The sequence below is a fragment of the Dermacentor variabilis genome, chromosome 5, assembly GCF_050947875.1.
Source record: "Dermacentor variabilis isolate Ectoservices chromosome 5, ASM5094787v1, whole genome shotgun sequence".
In the NCBI taxonomy this organism is placed as follows: domain Eukaryota; kingdom Metazoa; phylum Arthropoda; class Arachnida; order Ixodida; family Ixodidae; genus Dermacentor; species Dermacentor variabilis.
Window position 1 is genome coordinate 199,893,076 of NC_134572.1, and position 26,918 is coordinate 199,919,993.

The 26,918-nt window shown below is 46.0% G+C and overlaps 1 protein-coding gene across 2 annotated transcripts in view; it reads left to right on the top strand.

The window, feature by feature from the left end:
* The window catches only part of LOC142583430 (uncharacterized), a 1,100,669-nt gene that overhangs the window by 859,930 nt on the left and 213,821 nt on the right, over positions 1–26,918 (top strand). For both annotated transcript variants that reach the window (XM_075693897.1, XM_075693898.1), the window contains 2 exons: positions 3,801–3,908; positions 21,469–21,522. In XM_075693897.1, coding sequence (XP_075550012.1) covers positions 3,801–3,908; positions 21,469–21,522 — 162 coding nt within the window. The remainder of the gene's footprint in view (positions 1–3,800; positions 3,909–21,468; positions 21,523–26,918) is intronic.

Here is a 26,918-nt window from a genome sequence, read left to right on the forward strand (position 1 = left end):
CTTTTTGGCCTAGTTGGTGCTTGCTAAAGACATGGTTTTCTGCCGCAAGTGTGTTTCAACTTGCGGCAAAAAACATGTCTTTCAAAAAACCATTTCCATGACAATCACACATAAACGAAATCCTTTGAAATTTGTATGCAATGGTAATGGTACCCTTCTATCTGAAGTGAATGCTTTTAAGTATCTCGGACTCTGGATTACCAGCGATTTGAGCTGGACTAAATACGTTGACGGTTTACCTGCAACTGCAAACTTTAAGCTGTTCTTTTTCAGGCTATCTCTAAAACTTTCCATTTCCTCAGTTCATCTTCTTGCCTAGAAATTGGTTGTTCTTCCTACTCTAGATTATGCTTATATTATGTGGGACCCTCACACTAGAACTAACAATAATAAGGCAGAGAGGGTGCAGAGAATGTACAACTTCTTTAACAGAACTCCAGTTAATGATTTCATAACAAGAGCTAACTTGCCATCAGTCAGTGAAAGAAATTGCTTCAGCCGACTGAAGTTCTTATTTAAACTAAATAAAGCACACTTTAAAACTTATCTTCCCGAAATAATCACCTTCTGAACCGGATATCCTGCTAGGCAAAGACGTGGCTAAATGCTTGACATGAATGCTCTTTGATACAACTTGCGACTGTTCTTTTTTTATTTGCACTTTGCTATGTTGTATTGTGTATTTGATTGTTTTTCCTACCTTGCTAAAATTCCGAAATGTGGAAATGCAGTATATATAAAAAAATAAATCAAGAAATATAGATAAGGGACTAGCATTAAAAATCCTTACAATAAATGCAAGAAAATACAGTTTCAACAGTGAACCAATAATAATAAAATTGTGTTAGAACTCAGCTCACTATCCCTGTCGACGTCAATGCAAATAACCTTAGGTAATTTGGGACTCATTAATTGCTGCATTTAAATCTGGTGTGGTAATTCCGAAACTTTTATTGCTTTGACTCCATGTGATATACATTGTCTCCGGTATCGTTTCAGTTTACTTTCGCATTCGCTTGCCAATGTCGTCCACAAGCAACACAAGGCATGGCGAGGACGTAGCGACGGAGATTGAAAGGCGATGAAGGAGTGGCGTCCGTGGAAGGGCAAAGGCGATGTAACGACGATGGCATTAGCAGTGTACTCTCTTCCCACAAAAAAAAAGAAAGGCCGTAATTCGGAGAGAAAGTAGGGAAAACAGCTGCTCGTGGCAGTTTAGCTAACCCCTAATACCCGTAAAATATTAGGGACGGCAGAGCGGAAATAGTTTTTCTAATTACTGACAATTCTGCACTAGAACCTACCAGATATAAACATCCGAGCTGAAAAAAGTAGATGTTAAAAAAAAGAGGAAAGGAAAAACGCACCACCTCTCAATGCACTTCCTAACCTTAGATAATAGCATACAACTGACACAAGGGAAAAAAAGCAAAAATATCAGGAGGAGAACAAGACAGAATATCAATTTCATTAACAGGAATTTCACTTAGCAATCGAGGCAGCTTGGAGCGCAACGTTTGCGATTAGTTCTTTGTGTGCGATTTTGGTGCGTGCGATTATTCTGGCTTTCTGGTATTGCAGAGCTTTGCGTTGCTTCAGGTTAGCCATACAATTAGGCTAGATTGTAATTCTTTTATCCTCATTTTTATGAGAATGTGTTTAACAGCACTTTAAAAAGGCCTTTACATTGTTGTTTTAAATTCATAAAAAGGGTGCTGAAGGAAAATGATATGATTAGTTGTAAACAGTGCGAAGAGCCTTCTTATGCAGTATGTACAATCTTCTCGCTTTAGTTTCAGAAGTCATACCCAACACAAGTGAACAATAATTTAAAGGGCTCAGAAAAGGTGAAATATGTATCAGGTATTAAATAGAAACAGCAAAATAGATCAATGAAGAAAGAAATACAGTGATTTGTGAAGGCTTATCGCAAGCAAGTCTATGTGGCTGTGCCAGGTCATGATATCATAAAGAAATACAGGTAAAGATTTTACAGAGTTTACAAATTCAATAGTAGCTTTGTTCACTGTTAAATCATCCTCGAAAGGAATTTGCGTTTTCTTAGTGCGACCGCTATATTCTGGTCCGAATTAATAGTCCAACCATTATCAAATGACCGTTTGCGCAGTTTATTCAACACTGCGCTCCCTCTTGTAATCCATTCGGTAGAGCGAATATATAAAATATAAAAAATAACATAGTGTCACCGGTATAGACTATATAGCGCGTGTACACATCAACGTTCAGTAGATCGTCACCAAAAATGTTAAAAATAACACTCCGCAATATACTGCCCTGGCATACACCTACATTGACCGACCAAGCTCGAGGCTTCAATTTATTTACTTGTAGAAACTGTTTTATATGACCTTATTATGACCTAATCAAGTCAAACGCAGAGTCGTGCTTCCTATAGGGGTTTAACGTACTGAACAAAGTATCATGATTTATAGAAACAAATGCTTTCTAGAAGTCGTCGCATATTCCCAAAGTTAGCAAAGGTTGCTCAGGATTGTGTAAACGGCAATAATATCCAGAATCAGAAATTATGATGGTGGTATAACGACACTGGCTTGAGGACGATGACATGAGGGCTGTAGGACGGCGATGGTATGACGATGGATGCATGACAGGGACTGTCCGACTACGATGCACTGATAATGAAGACATGACGATAGAGGCATCATCACAACTGAGTGACGGCAGCGTTATTAAGACAGTCTGGCGAAGAATGAATGTCATCAGTGAAATTACGAAGCCAGTCTGATGACATTGGTATGACGTTTCTGAACAGATGACGATAGTAAAACGGCAATGTGACGTGGGCGGCATGACGAGGTTTATGTAACCGGCTTGTCATTCTCTCTCGTGAGCATCACATGGTATAGAAGCAAGCTGCTTACAAATGCTAGTGCCTGTCAGTATGTCTCATTCGTCTTCCGTGGCAACTAGTGCTTTGGGAGGCTGTGCTAGACGGTCCTCCCTTCTTCATCAGTCCACAATCCCCAGTGCTTTTGTTGCAGTAAGTTACGTTACATAATTTTATTCCTCATTGTACCACTTCTAGCGCCGGCTGGTTAGTAGCGAAACGTGTACATTTTTGAATTAGTAAAGGCAAGGCGCAGAAGGCCAGGACTCAAGAAGAACACAAACGACAGGACCGGCGTTTGTGTTCTTCTTGAGTCCTGGTCTTCTGCGCCTTGCCTTTACTAATTCAAGCATGAACCAACTAGCCCCAGCAAGAGTTTTACGTGTATATTTTCTTCGCCAGTGCATGAAAAGATTACTCATCATGTTGTCACCATCATGTGGTCGCCGTTGACGGCGTCTTGTTGTTTTCATCACCCAAAACTATGGTCGTCTACACGAACACGGTGGCCCATCTGGCGAGGCTTTGCAATTGCATACTCTGGGAATCGCTGCAATGCTTCGCATTGCTTCGATTCCAGAGTGCGTAGAATCTGCATGAAATTTTTATCACTAATTTTTCCGTTTTTTTCTTTTGGCTCTTTACCGCTCGTTTGTTCTAAGTACTTCTAAGTCCGTGCTGCTTCTTGCAAAATCTACACTGTTGTCTCAGTAAATCATAGGGCTTATCTCCCACTAATTACCACTTAGTAAGGCACTTCGCTATTACGGCGACGTTCACTGGCATGAGCTGGTTAACATCGGCGAACCCGGATTACAAGAAAGTGATTGCGGGGAGTGACACGATTCATAACATATATAACAGGCAGCTAATAATCGTCTCTTCACGTGTACAAGCCAAATAATAACAACATTGAAATGCATATTTGCAGGGTGCTCCTGGCGTGGCTGGTGCTAAGGGCGCGATTGGAGCACCAGGTGCCAAAGGACAACAAGGAGACGCCGGATCCCAGGGACCACCAGGCGAGACAGGACAACAGGTTGGACACCATGTGCTGCGCGTAGCAATATAATGGCAAATACGCCTGGCGCCTTGTTTACTTGGACTTCATCTAGCAGCTGCCACCTTTACCACTCATGTATGAACATAGATGCAAAGTGCTCAGAGGGTGGTTTGCAAGGTTTATAGCCTGAATTAAGACACACGCACGGGAAGAATACAAAACCGTCGATAATGTCATCAGGATGACATTTTTCATCATTATCACCCTGCTTTATTTTCACCACGAAATACAGAAGATGAAATAGGGAGAACTTGAAAAAATCCAAAATTTCTTCCACTTCATAAGCCTCCGATCTCCCAGGCAGACAGTGGAGAGGCTGATTTATCAATGCAATAACGTACAAAGTGATAACGTATACCGAATAACGCACAACGTGCACGAATAACGTAAAAAGTAAGTAAGAAACTAAAACAACAAAGTAAAAAAAGACCGCCTCCTTTCCAGCGCGTGAAAGTCGAAACACAGCTAAGCTGTTCTCGACGTTAGACAAGCGCCACCACCACAAGCGACGCACGTGAAGGGCGCACGTGTGAGCAAGTCCAACATATGTCCTGATTATTCTAAGCCCGCCGCCAAGCGCAAGTGCCTCATAGGGGATACCTAGATCTGTTACGCAGCAATTGAAAGACGAGGCAGGCACATTTCGCACTGCCGTTTGAGGTGTGTGTAAGTGGCCGTTATAGCCGTACCGTTTCTAGACAGCGTTAGCGGCAATGTCAATTACGGTCGCAGCACAGGCTGTGCGACCGCTGTAACGTCCAGGCACCCACATTTCAACGACAAATACTTCGTGTGCACACGTTCGTCACGCGCGCACGCTCGTTTGTGGAATTGCAGCATACATCCTGATTCTTGTAGGCCCTCCGCCTGGCACAAGTGCCTTATTGAACTCAATGAACGTGTAAAAAAAAGTTGTCACAACATTTTCCAAATCGCGACTTTCACACAACCTACAGACATAACAGTATCCACTGTGCAAAAAAGACATGAGGCGTGCAGACAGGACACAAGAGTAGAGAAGTGGACAGTACGAACGCCAAACGTGTTGTCCACTTCTCTACTCTTGTGTCCTGTCTGCACGACTCACCTGTTTAATGAATCCTTACCAACTAGCTCAGCTGTCTGTCGCTCTAAGCTTCATTTATAATAGGATCGTATTGTAATTCGAATATACGAGAAATCATAACTTTGTTAAGTGGGAACTGACAAAGCACTCATTTTCTGTTGCCGTTTATTTTCGGGTGAGCACAGACCGAAAAATCCCGAACAACAGAATCTAACAGCTTCGCTGTAATATGCGACCAATGGCGCAGTTCTGTCGTACATTGCTTAAGCAGGCGTATATGCTTGGAAAATTGCCGTTCCGTATTAGGTAATGAATAAGTTCCGCAACTTGCTTTGTAATTATGCATGTCATGCTCATGTCCCGATTTCGCAGGTGAATCTCAGCAGTAATCATGCCATTGAATAGCAGCACTTCTGTCCTCAGCATCACGTTGCGCAAATATGCCCGCAACGTTTCTTGCCGGCGCACTGGAATTCCGCGAGAGCTTGTGAGCGCATTATTTCCCCACAGAGCGATATGTGCGGACACGTGTGTGCCTTTAACGGTTTCCGATAAATAAAAGTTTGTTAGCGTTTGGGATGCTGTCACATTGTGCTTTGTGTTTTGGCGAAAGAAACGTAGATACCTAAATAACACATGAACGAGGCCGAACATAAGCGATTTTGAGACTCCACTGCCCGGTAAAAACAAGGCCAATGTTCCCACCTACATTTTGTTAACTGTACGATGCCAGGGTTAACGCAGCGTATAAGGTCTATTTCATTTCTATTCTCGCCATTCGGGCTCCTCCACGTCCACTTTCGGCTATCCTGCTTGCGAAAGAAGATATTCATTATCATTATATGTGATACATTATCATAGATTACTATGAATCCACTGTGAAACGTGGGTGTGTTCGTCATTTTTATGCAGCTGGTATTATGTGTGGGGGGAGGGGCACCCATTCGCAATGGGAACTCCTGAAAGATTTTACACTTTTGGGGACACGTGGTATGAAAACAGTGACGCCGTCTTGTGTATTTGGTGTCCTCAAATTTATTACTTTTATGCACAACTGTGCCTACTTTAGGCGAACTGCTGCAACTATTAACATTTTCTCGATGTGAATGCTTAGGCCATTGCTTTTACATGACTTGTAGCAGGTCCTATTTCTGGAGAAGTGCACTAAGCACTACTGAATATGATGTCCGCCAGAAAAATATTAATTGCTGCATAACCACTATGCAGCTACATACCTCATGCATGATAAAGAAATAATCAATTGAAGATGAAAATATCTCATAACTGCACAATGCATAAGGAAGAACATGCGAAATGCTACAGTAGCCTGGTATCATATCAACGTCAACATTGGTGACCTATTCCAGCCTAACGCGGACATGCAATGTTACTATATTGTTACTATTAAGACGTCAGCAAGATATATATGTGCCACTTTGACACAACTTGAAAATTAAATTGTATTCTACAATTTTACGCGCCAACTTTACCATCTGAAAAGCATGCCGACAACCAGGGGTTTAATAACGTGCAGCCAAGGCACGGTACACGGGTGTTTTTTTTTTTCAGTTTCGCCAACGTCTAATTGCAGCCGCTGCAGCCGCCATTTCATCATCATCATCATCAGCCTGGTTACGCCCACTGCAGGGCGAAGGCCTCTTCCATACTTCTCCAACTACCCCGGTCATGTACTAATTGTGGCCATGTTGTCCCTGCAAACCTCTTAATCTCATTCGCCCACCTAACTTTCTGCCGATCCCTGCTACACTGCCCTTCCCTTGGAATCCAGTCCGTAACCATTAATGACCATCGGTTATCTTCCCTCCTCATTACATGTGCTGCCCATGCCTATTTCTTTTTCTTGATTTCAACTAAGATGTCATTAACCCGCGTTTGTTCCCTCACCCAATCTGCTCTTTTCTTATCCCTTAACGTTACACCCATCATTCTTCTTTCCATAGCTCGTTGCGTCGTCCTCAATTTGAGTAGAACCCTTTTCGTAAGCCTCCAGGTTTCTGCCCCGTAGGTGAGTACTGGTAAGACACAGCTATTATACACTTTTCTTTTGAGGGAAAATGGCAACCTGCTGTTCATGATCTGAGAATGCCTGCCAAACGCACTTCATCCCATTCTTATTCTTCTGATTACTGCCGTCTCATGATCAGGATCCGCCGTCACTACCTGCCCTAAGTAGATGTATTCCCTTACGACTTCCAGTTCCTCGCTACCTATCGTAAACTGCTGTTCTCTTCCGAGACTTTGAAACATTAGTTTAGTTTTCTGCAGATTAATTTCTAGGCCCACCCTTTTGCTTTGCCTCTCCAAGTCAGTGAGCATGCATTGCAATTGGTCTCCTGTGTTACTAAGCAAGGCAATAGCATCAGCGAATCGCAAGGTACTAAAGTATTCTGCGTCAACTTTTATCCCCAATTCTTCCCACTCCATGTCTCTGAATACCTCCTGTAAAACAAGCTGTGAATAGCATTGGAGACATCGTATCTCCCTGTCTGACGCCTTTCTTTATTGGGATTTTGTTGCTTTCTTTAAGGAGGACTACGGTGGCTGTGGAGCCATTATAGATATCTTTCAGTATTTTTACATATGGCTCGTCTACACCCTGATTCCGTTATGCCTCCATGACTGCTGATGTTTCGACTGAATCGAACGCTTTTTCATAATCAAAGAAAGCTATATATAAGGGTTGGTTATATTCCGCACATTTCTCTATCACCTGAATGATAGTGTGAATATGGTCTATTGTTGAGTAGCCTTTACGGAATCCTGCCTGGTCCTTGGTTGACAGAAGTCTAAGGTGTTCCTGATTCTGTTTGCCATTACTTTGTAGGCAACGGACAGTAAGCTGATCTGTCTATAATTTTTCAAGTCTTTGGTATCCCCTTTCTTATGGATTAGGATTATGTTAGCGTTCTTCCAAGAGTCCAGTAAGCTCGAGGCCATGAGGCATTGCGTATATAGGGTGGCCAGGCTTTCTAGAACAATGTTCCCACCATTCTTCAACAAATATGCTGTTACCTGATCCTCCCCAGCTTCCTTCTCCCTTTGCATAGCTCCCAAGGCGTTCTTTACTTCTTCCGGCGTTACTTGTGGGATTTCAAATTCATCTAGAGTATTCTTTCTCACATTATCGTCGTGGCTGCTACTCGTACTGTACTGTACTGTACGTGTTATCGGGTTATCTTTATCGGTTTACCACTTCACACCACCTAACATATGTTATCACACAGCGCGGAACGCACATGCATGTAAAGGAAGTTTCTGAAATGTTATCGATAGTTCCATCCGCTGTCTTTCCCCGCAACTTGTGTAATCTGATTGCATGTATGCGCGACGCGAATGATGTACAATTTTTAGGAAGACACGCGGGTCCAAGCGGTTACTCTGAACATTCGACGACCAATCTATAAAAGCCGACGCGCTTGACCCGCTGATCAAATTTTCGACGATCGCCGACTGTGTTCGCCGCTATCGTTGTGCTTTAAGTGTAGCCTGTCTTTGTGGGCACAGGTTCACCCAATAAAAGCTAGTTTGTCTTTCACAGTATTGCTACTGTGTTCTTTAACGTCACTACCACGTCACATATGGCGGAAGTCCATGTACTGGACGCCCCGACAAGCCGTGATCTCTATAGAGCTCCTCAGCCACTTCAACTATCTCATCCCTATCAGCCACCATTTAATCCCATTTAATCCCAAGCCACCATTTCATCCAACTTGCGCTTAGCAGTGCAACGCCAAAAGCACTAAGCAACCAGGGTGCCTTTCACACAGTCTAAGTGTATAGATATGCTTGTGACAGTTATGCGTATAACCTTGCTCGAACGTATGGCTTGAGGTAGATTCAACGTTGAAGTGTGCTGTTCAACCTTGACTGACATTTGTTCTTTCTTTACCTGGGTAACGAAAGAACAATGTAAGTAGAGACGAACAGGATAGAGGGGCTCCTTTTATGAATAGCGTTGAAGTTCTAAGGGCTTTTCAAGACATTTCCCGGGGAAAAGCAGCAGGAAACAATACAATGAGACTAAATTTCATTATAGACGGAAGAGATACGCTTGAGAACCTTGCGACCCGTTATGCCCAATGCGTCACGGCTTGAATTGTAAGGGAGAGGCATTCTATTATTTTATGGCCCGAGCAAAAAAAAAACACGAAAGAATTTGCGCGCGAAGTAAGGTTCAAGAGTATGATCATGTGTGTGTCTAGTTTGCCAAGAAATTCGGTGTGATAAATAAATTTCAGGTTTAATGTTAAATTTACGAAATTATAGTGAGTGGAGAAATTTCAGCCTAGCCATTGCTCTTCGGTGTTGTAAAACAGGGGTGTTATTACTAGCCGTGAGCGTTGATGGCGAGTCATTTGTCTGGTCAGCAATGAATAATAAACGGACCGCTTTTCGGTGGACCATCTCAAGTTTTCTAATATCTTTCATGAGATATGGATCCCAAACGACAGTAGCGTAATCTAATTTAGATTTTATAGATGCATTCTAGGCCAGCAGTGTTACTTCATATTGATACGTGTTATCGGGTTATCTTTATCGGTTTACCACTTCACACCACCTAACATATGTTATCACACAGCGCGGAACGCACCTGCATGTAAAGGAAGTTTCTGAAATGTTATCGATAGTTCCATCGGCTGTCTTTCCCAGCAACTTGTGTAATCTGATTGCATGTATACGCGACGCGAATGATGTAGAACTTTGAGGAAGACACGCGGCTCCAAGTGGTTACTCTGAACATTCGACGACCGATCTATAAAAGCCGACGCGCTTGACCCGCTGATCAGATTTTCGACGATCGCCGACTGTGTTCGCCGCTATCGTTGTGCTTTAAGTGTAGCCTCTCTTTGTGGGCACAGTTTCACCCAATAAAAGCTAGTTTTGTCTTTAACAGTATTGCTAATGCGTTCTTTGACGTCACTACCACGTCAAATTTGGTGGAGGTGCTTTTCGTCCATGTACCGGATGCCCCGACAAAGCCGTGATCCAAGCCCGGACCGCAAAGAGAGCACCAAAGTAGTCCCGGACCATCGAACAAGCCGTCGTCTACAACAGCTGCCCCCGAACCACGGACTTCTACCTGAGAAGACCAAAAAAATTGTGGCCAAGACAAGCACAATGGCAGCCCCAGTGTCACCCGTCGTACTTCAACAACCCCAAGAGCCCCTTACCCTCCGTGGAAGTACGTCGGAGGATCCGGAAACCTGGCTCGAAACCTTCGAAAGGATCTCGACCTTTAACAATTGGACTTATGAGCATAAGCTACGACATGTCTACTTCTCCTTGGAAGATGCCGCGAGGACTTGCTTCGAGAACCGGGAGTCCACCCTTGCAACATGGGACCTGTTCCGCAGTGACTTCCTGAGGACGTTCACGAGCGTTGTCCGAAAAGAAAGGGCCGAAGCTCTGCGAGAAACCCGAGCCCAACTACCCAATGATCTGTCGCCATCTTCGCAGAAGAGATGACCCGTTCTTTCCGGCACGCCGACCCGGAAATGTCCGAATAGAAAAAAGTACGTTTCTTGATGCGAGGCGTAAAGCAAAAACTTTTCGCCGGACTAATCCGAAACCCACCGAAGACCGTAGCTGAGTTCCTGACAGAGGCTACAACGATTGAGAAAACTTTAGAAATGCGCTCTAGGCAATGTAACCGCCAAGTGCTTACGCCTCAGTGCGCCATCCAAGCGCTGGGCCCCGTTGATCTCCAAGAGACCATCAGGGCCACTGTGCGCGAAGGACTGTGCAATGTCTTGCCTTCCTCGCAGGCTCAAGTAGCTTCGATCGCTGACATCGTGAAAGGTGAGGTTCAGCAATCGCAGGGAGTTCATGAGGTGCAACCTCAATTACCGCATCCCCACGCAGAAGCGATGACCTACGCCGCCGTCGCACGCCGTCAAGGTCCCCCTCCGCGACCTGGCCAGGGCCCTGTAACGCCGCAATTCCATCGTCCGCCGCCGCCGCCGCCAGCACGGCCACCCGTCACCCAGTGCACCTACGCGAGGAAGACGGACATTTGGCGCGCCCCCGACCACCGGCCGCCCGTGTACCGCCGATGCCCGTACCGCCACCTGGGATTGCGAGGCTTCGCCGTCAACGCACAGCACCCGAGAGAAGGTGAACGCCCTCGTGACATTGCTGGCTACCTCGCCGCTACTCAGTGCAGCCCTTGACGACCGTCCCGTTCGCCGTCACCAGGTCGCTACCTGTCGCCGCAGCACCGTCTATACACTGGTCCAGCCCGGGTCCGGTCAGCGAGCCCATATCCGGAAAGCTAAATGCAGCAACCGATGGAGGTGCGGTTGCTGTTCGTCAAACTGACGAATATCCTCCGCCGCCGACGAAATAACGACACGGCACCGTAGCGACGAAGTGTGGAAGGAAAGAATACGACGACGAAAGACGACCTGATGACGTCCCATACCAGCCACAGGTCAACATAACACAGCCGTGATCCGACGCCAAGACCTAACTGTAACGCAAGATAAATAACCGCCGAACCCGACGTGCTTCTCGACAGCAACGCAGCTACCGCCTTAGTCGACACAGGGGCCGATTACTCCTTCATGGGTGGACACATCGCCACCCAGTTGAAGCAGGTTAAGACTGCATGGGCGGGCCTTCAAATTCGGACCACTGGAGGATACCTGATTACATCGACTGGGATCTGCACGGCAACAATTACCGTTCATGACTGGACTTACACTGCTACCTTTGTTATCCTCCAACAGTGTTCACGAGACGTCACTCTCGGCAGGGACTTCCTGAACCAACACGGCTCAATCATCGACCTGAAGTCGAAGTCGATAACGCTGTCGGAAGATCGAGCGATACCGCCGGAGAGCTCTCGCAGGCACCATGCCTTAAGCGTGCTCGAAAGTCAAGGAAGCATCGCGCCTCGCTCCAGCATTGTCATTTCCGTCTGCACCAAAACACCTGCCAACGTAGAAGGCGTCATCGAGGGTGAGCTACGTCTACTGCTAGACCATAAAATTGGCGTCGCAAGAGGGATCGCTCGACTGCACGAAGAAAAAGCTAAAGTGTTGCTGACCAATTTCAGCCAGGTGTTAAAACACGTCAAACAGGGCACTACGATGGCGTACATCGAGGAAATTCTGGAAACCAGTAATGCGTTTGTTCCCTCCAGTTCTGCCGCATCTACCCCGACGACCATAGCTCCCGAACCAGACTTCGACGTAAACCCAAGCCTCCCCATGAGCAAGCAACAATAGCTCAGAAGTCTTCTCCGACGATACAACGACTGCTTTTCGACGTCATCGAGGAATCGACAAACACCAGTTGCAAAGCACCGCCTAATAACCGAAGAGTGCGCAACTACTCCGCCAGAGCCCTTACCGAGTTTCGACGCCAGAACGTGAAGGTATTAGGCAACAAGTCGACGAAATGCTCCGCGACGACATCATCCCACCGTGGAAAAGCCCGTGGGCATCTCCTGTTGTCCTGGTGAAGAAAAAGGACGGCACCTTACGTTTCTCGAGGGTTGCAATCTCGGCTTGTTAGTTATGCATCTTCAATGGGAGTACGGTCGCGCGATTAAAAGACGGGACAAAAGAAGACACATAGGGACACACGACGCTGTGTGTGTCCCTATGTGTCTTCTTTTGTCCCGTCTTTTAATCGCGCTACCGTATTCCCCTACGTTTCTGCGTCGATTATTGTCGATGGGACAAGATCAAGAAGACGTATATCCCCTTCCACGGATAGACGATGCATTGCATCGGCTCTGCAACGCTAAATACTTCTCGTCGATGGACCTCAAGTCTGGCTACAGGGAAATATAAGTCGACGAGAACGATCGCGAAAAGAGTGCCTTCTTCACGCCAGACGGCCTCTACGAGTTCAAGGTCATGTCATTCCCACTGTGCTCGGCGCCTGCAGAGTCCCAGGGTGCAATGGAAACGGTGTTAGCAGGATTGAAGTGGCAGACCTGTCTTGTTTACTTGGATGACGTCGTCCTCTTCGCCGGAAATTTCGACGATCACCTTAGGTGGCTTGCGACTGTACTAGAGGTCATCAAATCATCAGGGCTCGCTCTCAAGCCAGAAAAGTGCCGCTTCGCTTACGATGAGCTTCTGTTCCTAGGCGACGTCATCAGCAAATCCGGAGTACGCCCTGACCCGCAGAAAACAGCTGCCATCGCAAAGTTCCCGCAGCCCATCGACAAGAAGGCAGGGCGTAGATTCCTTGGCATGTGTGCCTACTACAGGCGCTTTGTCCTAGGCCTAGGACAAAGCCCTAGCCTAGGCCTCGTTGCCGTCCTAGTCCAGTAGAAAGACGGACATGACCGTCTGATATCCTATGCTAGCCGGTCTCTGTCAAAAGCCGAAGGCAATTATTCTACGACTGATAAGGAATGCCTCGCCATCATATGGGCTACAGCAAAATTCCGCCCTTACCTATATGGCAGGCCATTCAAAGTCGTCAGTGACCATCACGCGTTGTGTTGACTAGCTAATTTAAAGGACCCTTCAGGACGGCTGGCGAGGTGGAGCCTCAGACTGCAAGAATATGACGTCACGGTAATCTACAAGTCCGAACGAAAGCACTCATATGCCGGCTGCCTATCCCACACCCCCATCGATCCCCCGTCGGAAGACGACGAGGATGACGACGCCTTCCTCTGAATAACAAGCGCAGAAGATTTCACTAAACAGCAACGAGCAGACCCGGAGCTGAAAGGCCTCGTCGAGTATTTCCAAGCGAACACCGACGTAGTACCTAGGGCATTTAAGCGCGGATTTCCTTCGTTCATATTACACAACAACCTGCTCGTGAAGAAGAACTTCTCACCAGTCCGCGCCAGCTTCCTTCTTTTTGTTCCGTCAGCGCTGCGTCCAGAAGTACTGTACGCCCTACATGACGATCCAACCACTGGGCACCTCGGATTCTCCCGAACGCTGTCGAGGATACAGGAAAGGTATTACTGGCCGCGTCTGACCGCCGACGTCGCCCGTTACGACAAGACATGCCGAGACTGTCAGCGACGCAAGACACCACCGACAAGGCCAGCAGGATTACTACAGCCGATCAAACCTCCTTGCCGACCATTTCAGCCGATCGGGATGGATTTGTTGGAACCGTTTCCAGCGTCAGCATCCGGAAATAAGTTGATCATCGTGGTGACCGACTATCTCACCTACTTCGCTGAAACTAAAGCTCTACCGAAAGGCAGCACAGCCAAGGTGGCGAAATTTTTCCTCCAGAACATTCTGCTGCGTCACGGTGCCCCAGAAGTCCTCATCACCGACAGAGGGACGGCGTTTACCGCAGAGCTCACCCAAGCCATTCTGCAGTACAGCCATACAAGCCACAGGAGGGCAACTGCCTACCACCCGCAGACGAATGGTCTCACGGAGCGCCTGAACAAGACTCTCGCCGACATGCTAGCAATGCACGTCGACGTCGAGCACAAGACATGGGACGCGATCCTGCGGTACGTAACCTTTGCTTACAACACGGCGGTGCAAGAAACAACACAGATCACGCTGTTTAAGCTGGTTTATGGCAGGAAGCCGACGACGATGCTCGACGCCATTCTGCCGCACGTCACCGACGAAGAGAATGTTGACGCCGCGACCTATCTCTAGCGCGCCGAGGAAGCCCGACAGCTCGCCCGCCTACGGATCAAGAACTCGCAGCGTACCCACAGCCGACACTACAACCTCCGACGACGCTTCGTCGAGTACCAGCCCGGCGACCGTGTTTGGGTTTGGACACCGATACGCCGACGAGGACTGAGCGAGAAGCTTTTGCGTCGCTATTTCGGACCCTACAAGATCATCCGACGTATTGGCGCACTGGACTATGAGGCCGAGCCAGACGGCATTTCGCATTCACAGCGGCGCCGCTCACGACCAGAAATAGTCCACGTTGGGCGGCTGAAGCCCTACTACCAGCGTCAATGAGCTTTGGGACTTCGCGTAACTGACCTTTGGACTGTTTATTTTCGTTGTTTTGTCACTTTTGTTTAATAAGTGTCCTTTTGTGTTTCGGTCTCTTATATTTGTAGCATCGGGACGATGCTTTTTAAGAGGGGGTAATGACACGTGTACTTCTTTATCTTTATCGGGTTTCCACTTCTCACCACCTAACAAATGTTATCGCACAGCGCGGGACGCGCCTCCTTGTGAAGGAAGTTTCTGGAATGTTATCGATGGTTCCATTCGCTGTCTTTCCCCGCAACTTGTGTAATCTGATTGCATGTATGCGCGATGCCAATGGTGTAGAACTTTGTGGAAGACACGCGGGCCCCAGCGGTTATTCTGGAACATTTGACGACTGCTGTATAAAAGCCGACGCCCTTGACCCGCTGATCAGATTTTCGACGATCGCCGACTGTGCTCGCCGCTATCGTTGTGGTTAAAGCGTAACCTGTGTTTGTCGGCACAGGTTCGCCCAATAAAAGCTAGTTTTGTATTTCACAGTATTGCTACTGTGTTCTTTAACGTCATTACCACGTGACAATATGGAGCTGTCTTTAGTTTGTGCTTCAAGAAACCGAGATCTTTAGAAGCGAATGAGCATGTTTCAGTAATATAACTTGACTATGTTAAGCGGTTTGTTAGCGTAATACCTAAACATTTATAGCCCTCAGCAGAGGGGTATAAATGCTTAGGTATTTATAAAGATTCAGAATACCTGCAATTAAAAGGGCACTATTTGCGTGCAATGCGCATGAATATTGATTTATCACTGCTTAGTTTCATGGACCAATGCTTACACCATTTGGAAACGGCACAGAGGTTAGATTGCTGGTATTCTAGATCACTACAAGTGGTAAGGAGTTTGCTATGCCCGAAGAGGTCGAACGCCTTTCTAAAATCAAAGAATATGGCATCAATTTGATTGTATGAAGCGATGCGGTGAACTCGTGAATTGTTGGGACTAGCTGTGTTGTTGATAATTGTTTCCTAAAGCCGTGCTGGAAAGGCGACAGATAATAATGTTCTTCAAGAATGGAGGATATGTAATGCGTGACTACGTGTTCTAATAGCTTACATGCCGTTCAAGTTACAGAAATAGGCCTGTAGTTGCCGACGTTCAGACGATAGCCTTTTTTAAACCATGTTAAACCCTGGCACTACACGTGTCGTGCGCCATTCATCAGGAATTAAGGAATTTTCGAAGGATAGGCGGAAAACGTATTAAAATATGTGCAAGCTGTTCGGCTTGCCCACGAAAAAATGCGTTTGAAATATTATTTGGACAAGCTGCGGATTTCGTTTTTAAGCTAAGTAGGATAACACAGTACACCTTCATATGTTATAAAATAGGGAGACATTACTGAAAGAGTTATCAGGCGTTGCCTCGTGCTCGGAAGTAGTAAATACGGAACAGAAGTAATGGTTAAACTGCTCAGCAATGTTTGGGGCATCATTCACGAGACAACAATCCAAAAATATTTTACGGGGTACAGCATTTGTCTCTTCTAGATATCACCAGAATTTATCAGGGCTTTTTTCAAGAAGTAAGGCGATGATTTAGTGAAATATCTAACTTTGGCATTGGAACGTTTAGTAACAAGCTTGTCTTTTAGATCAGTAATTATGCTGAAGGATTTCTTATGTTTTTTTAGCTTGTTCTAGCCTACGGCGTAAAAAGGATAATTTCTCTGATAATCCACGCAATATGTTTGTTGGTACGAACATGTTTTTCAGGAACGAACTTCTCAGTTCAATAATGAAGTCTCTTTTAGAGCATCCCACAGTATCATGACGCTGCCCATCATGTTAGCACAAAAGTCCCGCGAACTTTGCATTTTGACGTGGTCGTCAGCTTTAGAAAAATCCTTAATTAGTCTTTTTCTGGTTTTTGCAACTCCGTAACTCCTAGCCGAAAAAAAAGACACACCGCCTTTTCATCCGAGATGCCGTTAACCACATCGACGGTGCATGTAGATATGTCGCGACTAACAAAAATTAAATCAATTGTTGAACAGGCGCCAGCTACTTCTCTGGAATACTCTGTAACCGTTTGTTTCAAATCACACATGGTCATAATATCAACTAACGGGCTAGTGTGAGCATCAAAGAAGGAAGCGGGGTTAAGCCACTCAATGCAAGGAATATTAAAATCACCAGCCAGTATATGCTTATTAGTGAACAACGCCATATGATCGCACAGTTTGGACATGTATTCAGCGGAAGCCAGAGGAGGTACATACGCAGCACATACAATGAAAGAATTGTCCCAGCAGTTAACCCATAGGAACAAACTTTCGGGACCACCTATTTGTTTCATAACAACAGCAGACAACGGGTTTCTTTAGAATATGGCTACGCCAGCACCCCTAGTTGGGCTATCTTGACGGAAAAGCGTACCGTTTGGAGGAGATAAAACCAAATCACTAATGTAATCATGTAACCAGGTTTCGGTAATTATTGGTATATGTGGGTCATGTTCAAGTAGTAACAGTTCAAAATTTACTACTCTGTTTACAAGGCTTCGAGCATTGCAATTTAGTATTCCTAATTGTTTCGTCTCCTCACGCGCATTACGTCAATGTGGGAGGCCCCGTTGTTTAGATAGAGCTACACGTTCGTTCTTAGCGTTGTCCCATGCAAACAGCGTACCATCAATTTTCAACTTATCATGGATGAGAGATACGCGCTTCTTATTCCCTCCACCATGCCTAGAGCTCTCCCAAAGAAGCTTACGCACGCGCAGTGCTTCGTTGGATGAAAATATTTCTTCTTTTAAGGTTGCTCGCATTTCAAATGACAGTTTGTTTTTCAGTGTAATTTTGGAAATAGGCAATTACTTCGATGGCGGTCAAGGCTGTGAATACGGGCTATAGATTTGCATTTAACTGTGAATTGTCCCTGAAATACGTCATTCCCGACAATTTTTCTTAAATATGCGTCGCTTTCTAAACAATAACGTTCGACCTTCGACTGCGACCTTCGAGGTCGACAAGCACTTGGCAAGGTTACCGCATTCTGAAAGGACACCGACGATTATTTCAGCGCTGTAATTATTGGATAGCTTTCTCTCGATCCTTTCTTATGTTGTTCTGGCAATCGTAGACGTGAGTCGAGATCACGAAGGAGTTGCTCACACTCGCTAAACTTCGTTTTCATCTCAGTAACAACAGCGCGGATATCGGTCTGCCCACTCAGAACATTTTGAAGCTTTTCAGCTGAAGTGGGTCCCGGGTTGGATTCAACGTCACCACATATCAAATTGTAAGAACTACGTAGCAGCCATGTGCAATAATCACACAAACGCCTGGGCACAGCAAAACGAGTAATAAAAGCTCATCTCCGCACCTGACTTTAGAGAAGGAACAACTGACCTGCATAACATGAACTAATTTCTTGGTGAGCGGCATGGTCGCAGCCATTTCGCCGTGACCATTGGTGAAGAACTCCTGGGGCCACTATTTTATACTGTACGTTGCTCATGACGTCACGGACATGCGTATATCTTAGAGGAGTGTGTCCAAGGTGACTTGCTTGAGTGATGATCTTGATTGCGGCCATCTGTCGGGATTTGTGTTGATCTAGAAGTGTCCTCGAGTACGTCTCATGAAGTTGTTGTACCGGTGATCGTCAGCAGAAAAACCTGCACAACGAAAACAAATTTCTTGGTCAGCGGCATGATCGCAGCCGTTCCGCCGTAGCCGCTGAGTGGGGTAATGAGTGGGGTTGAAGACAAATTCGCGGAATATAAAGGTAATCTTCAGAAGCCTGGCAAGGAAAGAAAGAACTCGTCATTGCCAGTCAACCTCTAGCGTCTGCGCAGGAGTAAGTTTACCTAGGTCAGTTGCTCATAGAGCACCTTGATCATGAGAACGAAACTTAACAAAAATGGGTTGGAGTGCAAACGACAGGCATTCCCAAATCCTGACTGGGAGCCTATCACTGTCTTTGCAAATGATTGCGAGCAATCATTGCATTCTTCCTCTACTAATATATGTGACAGAAACTTGGAGGTTAACAAATACGCCCGAGAAATAGTCAGTGAAGGCACAAAGAGCGATGGAATGAAACATGTTAGGTGTAATGTTATGAGACATCAAGAGAGCGGTGTGAATCAGCGAGCAAACTTAGATAGCCGATATTGCAGTTGTGAATAAGAGAATACAATGGAACTGGACAGATCATATAATTCGTAGGGCAGATAACCGGTGGACCTCTAGAATAATGGCAATGTGTGCCTACGGTAGGGAAGTGCAGTCTAGCACTTCTGATAATTAGGTGGGGTCGTGAAATTAGGAAATTTGCAGGCTAAAGTCGGAGTCAACTAGCGCAACACAAGCGTAATTGGAGATTGATGGCAAAATCATTCGCCCTTGAGTAAACATAAAGTAGGCTGATGATGATTTTGTGCTTCTGCTGCTTTGAGTTGTGAACTGTCATAGATGCTTTTCTACAGGAGGTCTCAACACAGTCTTCGACTATAGGACCTCCTTTTGTGTACTAAATAACTGTAACATGACGGAACGTTTCATAAGCTGTGATTCTGATTCTGAATATACACAGGTTTATTGAAGTGTCAAATGAAGTGATGCTAAGTATCAGACTGCAGTTGCTCCCTGATTGTATTGCTGTTGGATGCAATCACATCGGGGACATGTCCCCACAATGAGATTGCTTCTCGTAAACCTCATAATCTGTACATGCGTATCCTACCGAAACTACGCATGACGCTGCCCAGTTCACGCAGGTTCATGTATATCAGTTCTTGTCGGATTAAAATTAAGATGTTTTCTGTACTGGACGCCTTTCTGTTTGATGTCTTCTTTGTGAAATATCTATATGTAAATATCTACAAAGTAAAATTACCTACAAGTAATTTTTATTTTCGGGCGGCTTATGTTCTTTGAACGGCAACATCAACGCCGATGCGAGTGAGCCAATAGAAGCTTCGCCTGAAAATGTCGCACTTTCACCCGAAATGCGATAGCAAACCTCTAGACAGCTATAAGAGGTAGGGATAGTAGTCCTATGGGCTGTATGAACTTAGAAATGCTCGCTTACTAACCATAGTAACAAGCATGGCGTCAGCGGCCACAGCCGAACATGAACACATCACACTCGACGAGCGCGCACACTGGCTGAGAAAACGCTTCCGTTACGAAGCGCGCTACAGCAGCGACCAAAGTGATCTCCATACTGTCTGTCGCCTCAACGCAAACTGAGCGGCGAGGACAGAGCACGCTCGAAGGTATGAGCTGTCGGCTCACCTACACTCGCCAGATCGCTTTCAAGACGAGACGCGTCTCACATTATCACCTATACAACAGGTTACGCTACCAGAAAGCGACAGTCACTAGCTGTGACTCAATTTACGGCACGCGTCAACTGCTTCAAGTATTCCTTTTTTCCTAGAACTATAGTACATTGGAATAAGCTGGCTGATAAAACTGTAACACATGAGTCATTATCACTTTTCGAGGCATATCTTTAATAAAAATTATTTTTGCACGGCTGAGACTGTTAGGGGTAGCACTGTTTGACTGTATCATTTGAAAAATCGCTGAAATAACGTTGAAGCGCTTGTTTTTGTGCCTGTTTCTTGCGCTTGTGTGGAGCGCTTGTGTGAAAATTTTTTCAGATAACTTTCCCAATATTGTATTTATTTTGTTTTGTAAACTTGCTCGTGTACCACGCTGCTAAGATCTTGTTTAAGATCTCAGTATTTATAAATAAAAACAATAAATAAAGTGACCGCCCGCGGCCGCGGAATACGAAGTTGCGGCGAGTGTACAAGCCGCCGCTTCCCTCGCCTATAGGCCATGCGCGCGACCGAAGGCAGCGCACTGCCTCTGCATTCTCTTCCCTTGCACACTCGACATGTAACCGCTATCGCCGGCTCCTCCCGGGCTAGCCGCGCAGTCCGCGGGGACTAACCGAGTACAAGGCCAAAGGGCCAGGCGCAGGGAAGGGAGGTTCCCCTCTCGCCTGGGTCCCTCGCATGCGGAAGACAGCTAGCCTCTACCCCGCCCTCCTCTGCGGGAGCTAGATCTAGCGCCCGCAGAGCGCAGGTCTAAGCCGCGATCGTCGGCTTTCCTGGCGCGCCCTCGCTCGCGCACACAGCGTGCAGTGACGGGGCTATCACCGTCCGACCTCACAGGGAACATCACGGTGACGGAGACGACGACAGAAAAAGTGCGTCGGAGTGCCCACAAGAACTTTATCGCTATAAAACAACAAGTTTAATCCATGATAAAAATTGTGAAAGAAGCAGCTGCATCTCGCAAGAGCACGCGATTAGGTGATGTCTCGCCTGTGTGACACAGCTTCTTTTACAGGGCACAGAGCGTTCTTATTTGCCCAAAGCGAAACGAGCCTCCTGTCGCCTCCTCAAAATAAGTTCTGTCACAACACATTGGTTGAAGGCTGAAGCAACGTCACTGCTCTAACTTTCGATGTGTCATTTTTTTTGCTATTAGTGGGTGCCTTATGAAAACATATCTTTTTTTCGCAGGGAGCGCATGGACTTCCTGGACCTAAAGGACCACGCGGAGAGACTGGCCCGAAGGTGAGCCAGATGAGGCACATGCCCACCTGCAGACAGCAGCACCAGTGGCACACAATTTTAGTGACAGCTGTTTGGTTGGCTATTCATTTTGTATATTGCTGCAGGAAGTGGTGTCCTGCATGCTTTAGATGCAAACGCGGCCTTTTTTTATTGGGCAGAACTGTGGAGTAATGATGGTTGCCGGATCGGCTAGCATAAGATTAACAATGTCTATATGAGGAGGCTCCTCCTGGCAGGCAATCCTTTCATGTAAGGCCAATACAACCAACAGGCAGCTTTCTCCTTATGTTTTAGGAATGTCCTTATTTCCTACATTCTTTTATGGTGGGTACTGCTCAACGTCAGCAAAGCGTTGCTCAAAGTTTTTGTTTCTGTCAATCTGGGTGTTCACATCCCTCAGGCTCTTGCTTTATTGAACAGGAATGTATTGCATAGACCACATTACTAGTGAAAGTCATTAAATACCAACAAAAATTGATCATCCCTACCACCTTTTGAACGTAACACTTCAATTACTTTTTCCAGTTTGGCATTATTCGGCATTATGCTTAGCAGGAAGCTTTATCTCAAAGCCAACTCCAAGGACGGCTGTACAAATGCGCAGTCACAGCACTGATTGTTGTCGTCTTCTCCAAGGTGCCACCGAAAACACGAAGATGCGCTTGCTTCGACACAGTGGCTCCCAGGATAAATCGGAGCCACTCAGGTGACTAAAGGAACTCATTCAAAAGACCAGATGAGGGGATCGCAATGTGGCTTAAGGCGGCTAATGTGCAATATCTCATGAGGTCAGCAAAGAAGTTCTGGCCATAGTGTAACAGGCACAATGATATGGTTCTCACGCGAAGTGGCGTCCATGATACCGTATGGACAGTGGTATCGCGTTAGTAATTTAAAAGAGAGGCCAGCGGGGTGAGGTGGTATCCAGAGCCATACAAGAGCACTAGGAGGAAAAGTTGCTGTGAGCTAATGACTGTCACGCCGTGTCTTCTGACACACCTCATGCTTGTTGATCAGCCAACGAGCCAGCTGAATGTAATCTTGAGCGTAGCGGCCGACTGTTGAAATTGTATATAGCCCAGACGCTCCAGGTTATTGGTGCAGTAAAGTATCCAGCGGACTTCAGGTCTTCCTCCGTCACAGAGTAATTGAACTTTGCTTCCTGAAAGGTACGACTCGCATAACCAATGACGTACTCATCATAACTAACCTTCGGTTGGACGGAAAGCGCACCAAGGCTGACACCACTGCTGGCGTCGTTGTGAACCTCTCTGGGAACAGTTGTCAAGAAATAGACAGGGATCAGACAGCGGCGAAACTCTGCAAAGGCTTCATCAAATGATCATAACCAGGCGGAAATGTCGTTCCTTGCTGTAAGCAGGTTCGTCAAAGCTGTGAATACAAGTGGGATATTGCCCACGAAACGCTGGAAATACGAGCACAAGCTTAGAAACTCCGGAAGGCTTTGGAAGTGGGCTTGTGAAGCTCTGCGACGGCGCGAATATTTTCAGGATCGTGGAAGATGCCGTATTTTGAGGCAACGTTACCTAAGATAAGTTTCCGGTAGCCAAAGAGCACTTCTTGTGGTTGAGGTGTATGCAAGTTGAAGCAAGAGAGGTCACGATCTCCGTAAAGAGACGAGGTGTGTTCGGAAATTGTTTGAGAACACGACTATGTTTTCTGTGTAGCTTAAGCATGTCTTTCACTTGTTACCATGGAGTATGACATTGATCCTGTGCTCACAAATACCGGCTGCATTGCAGATCCGGATGGCTTAAAGTCAAACTTGTGCAGTTGGTTGTACTTAAGTGGTGAAGAAGGCTGTCTTCGGGTGGTGAAATTTGACAGTGGGAACCGGCCAGTAGCCGGAAGGCATATATAGGGATGCGAAGTATTCTGCGCCTTGCAGGCTGTCAAAGCCTTTGTCAATCCGAGGCATTCGAGAAACGTCCTCCATTGTAATCTTGTTTACGTGCCGACAGGCGTAAAAATTGCATGAAGCGTTCTTTTTTCCCCAATAGAAGCACAGCTCTTTGGGTACCTGACCCCAGTATTCGGGACCAAGGACATTAAAAAGGCTGAATCACCCCGCGCTGCACCATGTCAACCATTCGTTTTGTGAGAACTCAGCGATCTTCCGCGGAAACGCGATGTTGGCACTGCCGTAAGAGGGCATGCGAACCAGTGCCTATGGTGCCTATGTCGTTGTTTAGACTACGGCTCAAAAAAGTCAGGGAAGACCGCAATCGTTACACGCATAGATATTGGTACAAGATACATAGAATGGTTTTGAGGAAAGGAAACAAGGTTAAGGGCACGTATACAAAAATTATAGAATGAGAATCATGTAAACTATGCCTAATTAACTCAAGCAGGCTAGGTGCCTGTGACCACCCCGTGAGAATGCAAATAAATCCTCATGGCCATCATGGTATGAGATAAAAATGTCATGCTACCCACGGATTTTGGGTGCAGTCAAGCGGAGAAGCAAACTTGTTAAGCAGAGAAAAAACTTGGGCATGATGAGACGTGAAAAGTCAGGGGCCATGGCATAGCAGAAAACATCTAAAGGCAGAGCGGAACAGAGAAAAATATGATGAATTCAAGATAGAAACGGGATCCACCATTCAGAACTTAAATATCTTCAGTACAGTCGACTATCGGGAAAAAAAACCTAAGGTCTCTCCACGGAGTAGGCTGATCGGATACCGCTGCGGACTGCATACGAGCATCACGGTTGGTCGAGACGCAGCAGTGAGGACGGCCGATGGCAGGAACAATGCCTGCCTTGAGCAAGCATGTGAGATGGCGTGAAAGCTACAGTGGCGTCTGGCATGTCTACACAGGACAGGCTTCGAAGTACTGGTATTTACAGTGCGATGAGCAAAACGTGAACAAGGCTGCTGCATTCACTTTGTTCACCTTTTGCTCATCGTCTTGAATTTCCATCTCCCGCATTCCCCGTCTTTTCCCGGTATTTACAGTGGTGTATTACTATTCGAATCAACGACCACGCTGTTCAGACTGAGGAGGACGCCGACTGATGGGAAATCACATAACGAGGAAAAGACCACTTGTGTCTGAGAAGAACGCAGTATAGGATCAATGACATGACAAAAAGTCTCAGTTCAGGATGATGTCGTGAGAGTACGATGGCGACAAGAAAAAGTCGATGATGCACAGGAGATCTTGGGTCACGGCACCGGTGGTGCGCACGGCCGTAAGACATATGCTATCCACGCTAGCAGTGCAGAACGCCATGCCAGATTGAGACAGTGCCTTTTTTTAGCTTAGCACAGAGGTTTTCATGCCTGACGGAAACGGTTAGCGATAAGTACTTGGGACGATGCGCCCTCAACAGGGACATCAATTGCATTTAGGGCAAAATGTGAGGTCTTGCACAGTTCGACGAACTTGCGTTTCTTGCCTCAGGAGCTGCCATAATCAGATTTCCTCGTCAGTAATCATCGGCTATGCATAGGTGTCAGCGAGCGTCACGAGAAGGAGAACGATCACTGTCTTAGCGTCGGTCGGGGTCAAAGGGTCACTGCGATAAATGATGGGTTGCTGCATGTTGCGTCACATTGCGGCGAGCAGCGGGGTGGGTCGATGACACCATAGTTAGAGGACAAGTAGCCACCACAGACGCACACAAGGTGACCAGCAATAACACAGGCGAAAGAAATGGGCCTGTTGTCTGGTGTGCACGGTGTGTCGGCTGGACGAAGAAGGTGGAGTGACTGCCTTGGAAATTCAAAGAGTGCGTTGACGGTGGCATGGAATATGACGGTGGGAGTGACCATGTGACCGCGGCAACGTAGGTGAGCTAGGGATGTATCAATTGTGGTGGGACTCTGCATAGGAGAGCGGTGCCATCACGGAAGCTAGTAGGTGGACAGTGGGAAGTGAATTAGACATGGGCGCGGATGACTTGTACGGCCGGAGTGAGTGTTCGTCCAGGCTTCGGCCTATCAGGTAAGGGCGATATCTTTTCGGCCCTTCCTCTCGTTTTAAATCGTTGAGCTGAAGAAGAAGAATCAGTATCACCTGCGGCTACCTGCGGGCTACCTGGGGGACGTCTTCCTGTGGGACATTGTCGGTGCAACTCATAGAAACTCTCTCACATGTTGGCGAGTACGACGGTTTCTTGGCAAGCAACATTTGAAACGCCTCGCCCTCAATGCACTCCTCGAAGTTTATTACCGGACTGGTATACGAAGGGCACAGAAATGTCAATATATGAAATGAACTTTGTAAAAAGCATCAAAATGTATTCCAGTTTAAGTTTCACTTTCAGTTTATTTTTTCATAAGTGGATACATGCTTAGATAACTATACAGAACGAGGTCCGAAAGCATGAGGGTGAAAGGGGGCAGCCTGTCGGTAAATATATACATTTGTGCAAATATACAGCATAAGAACAGCAATATGGCACTCAGTAATTGGAAGATTATGCAAAGTAAATGTACTGCAAAGTGCGAATAATATAAAGTCAATAACTAGTCGTAGAACTGAAACAGCAGTTAAGGCATTCGCAACCGAAGAAACCATAAATATGTGTAAAGTTAATAATAAAAATATTTTAAATGTGTCATTACTTCTGCGCAGTTAGCAAATTGAAAACGGATTCTTTATATGTAGAGTGAGCACCCACCTCCGCTCATAACTGGCTTGCTTCGCTCTGCAGCCTTTGATTAGGCCTCTAATGTTATGTCTGTTATGTAGGCAGTCTGTTACGACTAGGCCTGATTATGCGTCTAGTGCACCTGCGGTGTTCCTGGCAATTTTTCTCCTCGCATGTAGAGTCGCCTTGCATATGCTGTGCTCGCGATTCATAACTCAACTCAACGTTCAGTCTACCCAAATAAATACGGATTCGTCAGCAATGCTTCAGCTATGCAAACCATAAAGGGCTAAACTTTCAGTAGTTGTACCTCTCAAGCGTGCTCTGGGTTTGACTTTGATCATTTCTTCATAATACCTGAAGCACGCTAAATACCGGCTCAATTTTTGCCTCTGTGTTGTCAAACGTACGATAAGCATGGCAGACCAAACGTATTCTTCACATAACATTTGCATCATCCCGCTCTCATTGACACGTGTACATATATATATATATATATATATATATATATATATATATATATATATATATATATATATATATATATATATATATATATATATATATATATATATATATTTGTTTTTGCGGTGACTGCTTCTCGCCGGCTAACCGTTGCTTAGTCACCGCCACGCACAAAAGGCGCCTCCCTGTCTGTAAAAGACCTTAGAAAAAGTCCAGCAAGAACGGGGCAGTGTACGATTTACAAATTTCGGACGCGTCTTACCCGTAGATCAGTTTTCCACTCGGATCAACGTTCATGCGCGCCACT